Source organism: Podarcis melisellensis, assembly GCF_964234715.1.
Source record: "Podarcis melisellensis genome assembly, chromosome: 6".
Taxonomy (NCBI): Eukaryota; Metazoa; Chordata; class Lepidosauria; order Squamata; family Lacertidae; genus Podarcis; species Podarcis melisellensis.
The window spans coordinates 21,449,137-21,458,049 of NC_138538.1; the positions used below are offsets into that span (position 1 = coordinate 21,449,137).

At 41.7% G+C, this 8,913-nt stretch overlaps 1 protein-coding gene across 1 annotated transcript; it reads left to right on the forward strand.

Annotated features, from left to right (window-relative positions):
- The first annotated feature begins 2,305 nt into the window (after nucleotides 1-2,305).
- On the forward strand, nucleotides 2,306-7,964 carry OCSTAMP (osteoclast stimulatory transmembrane protein). The gene is made up of 3 exons (XM_081917030.1): nucleotides 2,306-2,643; nucleotides 4,022-5,072; nucleotides 6,732-7,964. The coding sequence occupies exons 1-3, from the start codon at nucleotides 2,582-2,584 to the stop codon at nucleotides 7,089-7,091; spliced, it is 1,473 nt and encodes a 490-aa protein (XP_081773156.1). The 5' UTR covers nucleotides 2,306-2,581; the 3' UTR covers nucleotides 7,092-7,964.
- The last annotated feature ends 949 nt before the right edge of the window (nucleotides 7,965-8,913 follow it).

Genomic DNA, 8,913 nt, shown 5'->3' on the forward strand with positions numbered 1-8,913 from the left:
ATTTGAAGAGTCACCCTTTGGGGATTTATAATGAATTGAAAAAAGTGTTGAAAAACACATTTATTAAAAAAACCAGAAGCCTTTTTACTTGGTATAGTGGGGGTGAAATCCCCAAAAAGGATGTTACTTTTTTTCTGTATGCCACAACAGCTGCGGGAATATTGTTAGCGAAGAATGGGAAGAAACAAGATTTACCAACTATCGAAGAATGGCAGATGAAGATGATGGACTATATGGAACTTGCCGAACTGACCAGGAGACTCCAAGACCAGAGAGAAGAGACGGTGGAAGAAGACTGAAAGAAGTTTAAGGAATATTTGAAAAAAATATGTTAATATTTAAACCTTAAAATAGCTTTGGAAGTGGATATAGGCTGTAGGGTTAGAAGTAGAAGATAGGGTATTTTAAAATAGTATTATTTGTAAGTGATAAAATGTGAAGTTATTTTAAGTGTGATTAAAAAAAGAGAGAGATGGTTAGAAATTATGACATATGTAAACTGCTAAAGATGAAATGAAAACCAAATAGGTGGGACTTGGGGAAGCCCACTTAACAATGTTTAGAAAAATAAGGATATGGCAAGAATTTGTTCGTATTGTTTGTCTTTTCTGTTCGTGTTTTTTATTTGTGTTATAAAATGAATAAAAAAAAATGGGGGGGAATGAAGAGTCACCCTTTGGATGGCGGTCGGGGAGCCTTACTCAGGGCTATGACTGGCAGTCTGATAATGCTTTTTCCCTGTTATTTCTTAATGAAGGGTAGCCAAGTCAGAGGCAGGAATGTGAGTCAGAGGTAGGAGACAGCGGGTTGAAGAGAAGACAGGAGGTGTCATTAAGGGAAGTAGAATCTCTGTATCTATTCCTCCCAAACATTATGAAAACTAGCTGTGCTTCTTTTCAATTTGATAGAGAAGCAAAGAAATGTCCCACCCTATAGTCTACGGCTTTAACACAGGGATTGAGATGGGGAACCTTTGGCCCTCTAGATTTTGATGGACCACAATTCCCAGCAGCCCCAGCTAGCACTGCCAATGGCCAGGAATGTTGGGAGTTGGAGACCAACAATATCTGGGAGCCTGCTTTAGAATAATATAATCATAGAACAGAAAAACCGCTTAAAGGATATTTATCCTGAGATTATGATGTTGCTTGCACAAGATGCCTTGAAGGGAATAGGATTTGCACAAGAACCATTGAATCTTAGAGTTGGAAGAGACTCAAGAGTCATCTAGCCCAACCCCCGGCAATGTAAGAATCTCAGCTTAAGCACCCAAAAGTATTGGGAAATAACAAAGAGCTTCTTTTCAAAACAGCTAAAGAAGTGCAGATTCAATTTTTTCCCAAGAGTAGCAGTGGCGTAGCGTGGGTTGTCAGCACCCGGGGCAAGGCAAGTAATTTGTGCCCCCTAACCCGTGGATTTGCGCCCCCTAACCCTAACCCCCAGATGTTGCGCCCGGTGCGGCCGCCCCCCCTGCACCCCCCATGCTACGCCACTGAAGAGTAGAAGTCTGAATACGTGGCAACAATCTTTTAAAATGCAGTCCGTCATAGGAATACAGCAAGCCTAAACCCACTTACTTGGGAGTATGCCCCATTTGAATTATGGTGCTGGAGGAGACTCTTGAGAGTCCCATGGACTGCAAGAAGATCAAACCTATCCATTCTGAAGGAAATCAGCCCTGAGTGCTCACTGGAAGGACAGATCCTGAAGCTGAGGCTCCAATACTCTGGCCACCTCATGAGAAGAGAAGACTCCCTGGAAAAGACCCTGATGTTGGGAATGATGGAGGGCACAAGGAGAAGGGGACGACAGAGGACGAGATGGCTGGACAGCGTTGTCGAAGCTACCAACACGAGTTTGACCAAACTGCGGGAGGCAGTGGAAGACAGGAGTGCCTGGCGTGCTCTGATCCATGGGGTCACGAAGAGTCAGACACAACTAAACGACTAAACAACAAGAGCAACAAGCCCCATTTAATTCAATTGGGTTTACTTCTGAGTAGACACAGGATTGCACTATAGCTGAGTTTTCCATCCCAGGCTTCAGATAGTGGGAACAGCCCTGCAGGATGTGTGTCAACCTGGAACACCCAGTGGGCAGCTGTACCAACGGTTTGCAAGACACTTTGAGGTTAAAGTCAGCTGAGCAAATTCATCACCAAGATTCAGTGTTTACTCATAGCGACCAGCCTTACCACAGTGTAAAAATAGAACTTTTCTGACTTATTTCTTCTCCTTTTTTCTGAATTGACTTTTGCAATATATAGGGTGGTTTTTAAACAGGCGTCATCAGCACATACATACATCCTGGTAGTGATTCCTTAAGAGACACAGCAACAACTCCTAAAGCCACAACATGATGTTCACCAGCAGTGGGATGCATTAGAGGAGGTGTCCCACATTAATATTGAGGTTACATTTGCAGACCAGATTTTGCTGTTCATCTGAACCTTTTTTCAAGTGTCTGCTTTTAACACACCCACACACCTCTTTGTCCAGAACAGCCTACCTTAATGGTTCTGTCTCATTCGGTTAGTGGTTTTATTATCTTGTCAGATATTTTTTCAATATATGAAAACTAAATGAAAATTTGCAGGATCCCAGAGTGGTTACAAAGGACCTGGAGACGCCTTCATAATACTGGGTATGTAGAATTGACTTTAACTTAAATATCCATCTCTCTGTGTCTAGAAAAACAAAATTACCAAGCTGTTATTGAGAATTTCCCCCTAGAATTAAAAATGGTTATGTTATGTATTGCTTTGGGAAATGTGTTTGCTAAAAAGTGATTGCGACCAGAAAAAATGGCATTCGCTGCTGTTTTTGAGGCAATGGAGGCAAGTTTTGATGTATTGCTTCAGAGAAATACCATGTGAATGTATGTACTATATGACCTTGGGTGGATGAGTTGCTCAGAAAAGTCTCAGAACAAACACAGTATTGGGGAAGGGGAGTATTTGATTACTATGGGGTGATAGTGCACAGTACTGGCATGCAATAATAATTAATACATAGTATTTCACAGTTGATAAAATGCAGTAATATTCTGCATTCAGTGAAGGATGTTATTCAGTGGCTGGCACTCGTGAAACAGAATTTAGCAAGTAATAATTTGTTAGATTTCATATCTGACACCATCTGGAACAATGAAAGCATATCAGTCTAAAGCTGTCAGATTTAGAGGTAAAACTTCACATTCAAAATTTGCATGTTGATTTTGAATTTCACGTTCAAAACTTGAGCAGTGAAATTGCAAATTTGGCAAATCTGAAGTATCAGCAGTTTCTTTTTTTATGTTTTAATCTTTATTGGTTTTTAAAAGACACCACAGTTATCTTTCTCCATCAGAAATATACACAAAGGAAATACTGAAGTGCTGGAAATAAAGTAAAGTTGTATAACGAAATATTGAGACTTCCCTCCACCCCAACATAGGTTCTCTACATTTCTGTATTAACTGCATATTGAAGAATATCTAGTTTATATTTATCCATTACTTCCATAAATTATGTCACATTGCAGGAGTCATTCAAGGCCTGCCAAAGATTTCAAATGTTTACAGTGATCTTTTAGGTATTGTCTGTATTGATCCTACTCTCTGTTAAATTTTTGGTCGTCATGTTTCCTAATTTTCCCTGTTATTCTTGCCATCTCAGCGTACTGAAATAATTTCATCTGCCATTCCATTTTTGTCGGTATATTATCTCATTTCCAGCACTGGGCTAATAGCTTTCTCATGGCCGTGGTTACATACATGAATGACGTCCTCAAATCTTTTGGTATATCTACGCCTATAATACCTAGGAGAAAGGCTTCAGGTTTTTTGGTGAAGGTTAATTGAAACTTTTTTTAAGCCCACTGTAAATCATATCCCAAAATTCCTTTATCTTTTTGCATTTCCACCACATATGGTACATAGTTCCTTCTATTTCTTTGCATTTCCAACACAAGTTAGAGCTGGTTCTGAAGTATTAGCAGTTTCAATCATATCATTCAGGAATATCTGTTCATTATTAATACAGGATGGAAGTCTGGACTTACTTTCAAGACATTCTCTTCCCAAGGATACAAGAATTTGCCACGGAAGCTTGGCTTGCTTACTCCAGACCTCTGCCATCAAGCCACAACCAGCTATTATCCCTTTTTCTGATGTGCTGTTGCATTGCTGCAGCCATTGGAGGCCTCTTCTACAACTGGATGTTTTTCTCACTGCAATATTCTTTCCAGTTCTCTGCCGCAGCTGCTTCAGCCATTAGTTTTCTGGCCCTGTTGACCCTCTTCTTGATGCACCCCATCCGTTGCATGTTCACTATAATTGTGCCCACCTTAGGGACCAAGCAAGGGCGGAGGTTGCTCCTGTCTGCCACCTTCATGATTGTGGCTGTCAACATAGTGACAAACATCATGAGCAACATCGAAACCATCCTGCAGGTCATCAAATGCATCTGCAAGAATTCCTCTGAGAGCCTTCTGAACTCAACAGTTCTCTTGGGGAACGCTTCATGGGACTTCAGTGACGCTCTCAAACGGGTGACTGACAACATGCCGGACAAAACAGGGAGAGCTAGGGATGGCCATGTCCGGTTTGAAACCCACAACAACAACAATTTATTGAGTCAGAGAATTATCAGTGCTAGCCAAGGGATCAAGGAAGATTTCTTGCAAGTTGATGTGCTGGTCCAGAAGGTCATACTGTTGGGTAACCGGGTAATTGCTGGTTTCTTCCTCTTCTATCTGATATTTGAGTCTGCTTGGTACCTGAAGAGCTACCTCACAGATCTCCGTTTTGACAATGTTTACATCACCAAAAAGCTAGAAGATTTGGCTCGGGAGAACAAAGCAACTCACCTGCTGGTTTGTTCACCAAAGAAGCTGATCAAGTCCACAGGATTCAAGCTATCCCGAGAGGAACTCCTTTCTTGTGTAATGCACCTTTTTCTTCTTACCTTAGTGCTCATGTTGACACTAGTGATCATAGCAACGGACTATATTGCCTTCCATTTGGCACAAGCGGCTGTGACCGAAGTCGCCCAGTTCCCCGTTGTGCCAATGGTCATCTCGATAAACTATGAGGTGAGTATGGAAGACTCTACCTTGGCATTTTCAAGCGAAAGGATGCAAGATGCCGATGCACATCAAGATTTCGCTTGAATGCTCCTGCAGTCAGAATTATAAATGAAACAACCACAGCATGGTTAAAATTAACCCTGCCTCCTATTCACAACATGGTACAGCAGTACATTGGTTCTCAAACTCCTTGGTACTCAAACAACTTAGAACCCAAACACTGCAAACCCAGAAGCAAGTGTTCTGGTTTGCGAACATTTTTCAGAAGCCAAACGTGCTCCGTTTTGAGTGCCATGTTTCTGTTTTGCGGTCTGTCTGCTTTTGCTGTTTATTTTGCATTTTTGTTTTTCTGACTTTTTTGTTTTGTTTTTGTGACTGATTGATTGACTGGTTGTGTGACTGCAGTACATTGTTTATTGCTTTCATTTTATCGATAGTAAAATTCATGTTAAATTGCTGTTTTAGGGGTTGTTTTTAAATGTCTGGAATGGATTAATCCATTTTGCATTACTTTCTATGGGAAAGCACGTCTTGGTTTTGGAATGCTTTGGTTTTGGAACGGACTTCCGGAATGGATTAAGTTTGAGAACCAAGGTACCACTGTATTAATTCGGATGACAAGTGATGTGTAGGGACGTAAAAGGTCATCATGAGATTCCTGCAAATGCAGGTTGGAATTGGTCATCTGTAACATTCACCATACTATTAGGCCCTGCATTATCACACCTCATTTCAATTTCAGAAGAATAGGGCTCCAAACATGAGAGTTACATTTTTAAGCTCCAGCATCACAGGACTTTCAACTAAAGAGTAGTTGGGATTTTTCAAAACCAATTAATTTAGGTTGGCTGTTGGTCAATTTCCATGGAAAGATATAAGGCCTGCACACTTTATGGGGTGGGTGAAATGTAACTCTTAAGTCCTCGATCCAGAGACTTTAATCTCACTTCAGTCCCTCTGAAATCAGTGGGAGAAATCCTAAGCTTCCTAAGCAAGTTCACTCAGAAGTAACTCCTCTGAACCTATTTTACAGATTTACTATCTATAAGCATAAAAACAACACCAGAGCATGGTTACACTTAAAAACTAACAATATTTTTAAAGGCATAATAGGTTAGACTTCATCAAATGCATGAATATGAGACATGGTTGTACATGGACTGAAATTGTAAACAGTGAGGCCAGAAGGAAAAGAAATATGGAAAAGTACAGATGATAATAATTACCACAGTTTTAGCAGTAAAGCAGAATCTTAAAAGAGATCTGTGTATGATTTAGGATTGTAGCTAGTCCTGAACTAGCCTTGAGTAAGTTGTCCAAATGATTTTGATAGCATGTAAATATGACTAACTTTCTAAGGACCTTACACCTTATTACGAAGAGTACTTTTCCACTGTTTCATATCCATCTGCCATATCAGAAAATATCAGGGCAGTATAAAACAATAAAACACAAAACACACTTAAAAATCATCATCATTAAAGTGACTGGCTGATTAAACAGCTGCTGGAATTAAAAAAAAAAAGCTATTCCTGTGAAAGAGGAAAGCGAGAATGCCTGCTGAATCTCTACTGGAAGAGCATTCCACAGCATGGGATCAGAAATACTAAATGCTCTGTGTGAGTTTCTGTATTTCTACTGAATCATTCTCTTTTATTCTTTCAGGCGAAGCTGATTTTTGTGCCATTTTTGGAATATATTTTTAACGGTGCTTTTTCTACAGAGCAATCCTTACCTCCGTTTGAAAGGAGCTATCATCAGAATCTGACCTTTGTCTCTGCTAACTGCCCCATGAGGTGGCCAAACCCTCCCAACAAAGCTGTGGTCCTTGCCGTTGGTCTCCTCTACTGCATCATTTATACCATGATCTTTTTGGAAACATACTCATGTCGGCTGTGCCGGAAAATTTCAGCCTCCTTTTTCAACAGCCAAGAAGACCGGAGAGTTCAGTACCTCTACAGGAAACTTGTTAGGAAACACAAGAAAAAGAATGGACACCAGCAGAAACCAACCACGCCGTCTTAAATTGCTTCCACGGAGGGGATGGAATTGTGTTACTATGCCAGGAGGTTTTTAGACTTTGCACTAGCAAAAACAGAGCATCCTCCTCCTCTCCTCTGGAGCCCCCTAAATGCCCTCAAAATCAGTCCCAAAGTATTTGGGGCCCCTTTGGAGAAGATTTGGGGAGAAAAGGGGAAACAGAAGTGCTGCTGGACTCTACCAGCACCGCTTTTGTTTCTTGGAAACAAAGGGAGAGATTTAATGTCACACTCTTCTTATTGCTCCACCAGTGCAAGCATTTTGCTCTGTCAGATGGAATGATTCCCCCTCTCCTCCAATGGTTCTCCTGACCCCCTGAGCCAATTTCAGGGGGTTGGGAGGGGAGCATTGCTCAGAGCATCTACTGACAAGACTCACTGGTTGAATCCTGCCCCATGAAACCCTTTGTTTCTGTGAGATTCAAAAGCTCAGAGTGAATTGATTTTCAGATAAACACCATGGCCGAAAATGGCACTCATATATACAGGGAGGTGATTCGCTATTTGACCTTTGGAGGGCTAATGCTACATTATGGAATGTTATGTTCTCTCGCTAAGTGCCACAGTCTGCTGTTTGCCTCCTTTGTTCATTGCTAATGGCTGGTGGTTTGCTCTGCAGCACCTTGTTCTGACAAAACAGACAAGTGAACAAACCTTCCTTTTTCAATCCAGAGAGAATGCACACATAAGAACAAATCTACAAGGTGCTTGTTCCCAAATGCAAATAACCAGCCACTGGGGGGATGGGACAATATGCCTAGTTTTGAGTACATTCACCCTATCTCCCAAATTGCCAATCGTTCTTTCCCCACAGCTAGCAAAATGCACCAGCGGCAGATGGGCCCCACTCTCTCTGTGGAAGGTAAAGGTAAAGGTACCCCTGCCCGTACGGGCCAGTCTTGACAGACTCTGGGGTTGTGCGCCCATCTCACTTAAGAGGCCAGGGGCCAGCGCTGTCCGGAGACACTTCCGGGTCACGTGGCCAGCGTGACAAAGCTGCATCTGGCGAGCCAGAGCCGCACACGGAAACGCCGTTTACCTTCCCGCTGGTAAGCGGTCCCTATTTATCTACTTGCACTTTGACGTGCTTTCGAACTGCTAGGTTGGCAGGCGCTGGGACCTGAGCAGCGGGAGCGCACCCCGCCGCAGGGATTCGAACTGCCGACCTTTCGATCAGCAAGTCCTAGGCGCTGAGGCTTTAACCCACAGCGCCACCTGCGTCTGTGGAAGGTAAGAGGCAGCAAATGAGCTTTGTTTGCAGGAATCATTCATCCGCAGGATCACAGCCCATACACTCCAAGATTATCATATTAGAATGTCCAGTAAAGTGAGGTCACATTTTTGCCAAATGTATTAAAATAATGATATCGTCACCATCAGATTTGTATGATTTATCCTATGATTGCACCCACTCAAGTTTAGCTAATTGGTTCATGGGCACAGAAGTGATGGTAAAAATAAAATCAGTTATTATTGTAATGTTTGCATTTATGGCACAAGCTTGGGAGATTTCTAGAGCTAGGAGAAGATTAACCGTGCTGCATTTCCAGTGTGGTCAAAAGAGTTATCATCACTTAGCAAGGGGTATTGTATCTGGCCATAATATATAGAAAAGCCTTCTTTTAAGATAAAAAGAGATTGCAAATTTAGCATTTCTTTGCAGTGTAATTCCAGAGAATCTTTAAATCTTGGTAGCTCTGGAACTTATGCATGGAAGGATGATTTCTAGCTTGGAGGCATATTTTTAGCTTGTGTTGCGATGGTTTGTAATGCCGTGGGTATGAAATGCAGGATTGCATTTGTAAGGA

Bases quoted from the DNA above. Each gene is read 5' to 3' on its own strand.
- OCSTAMP (XM_081917030.1), top strand. From the start codon at position 2,582: ATGAAAATTTGCAGGATCCCAGAGTGGTTACAAAGGACCTGGAGACGC. The intron at 2,644-4,021 runs GTATGTAGAATT...TTATTAATACAG, and splicing joins AGACGCCTTCATAATACTGG to GATGGAAGTCTGGACTTACT. The intron at 5,073-6,731 runs GTGAGTATGGAA...TTATTCTTTCAG, and splicing joins TCATCTCGATAAACTATGAG to GCGAAGCTGATTTTTGTGCC.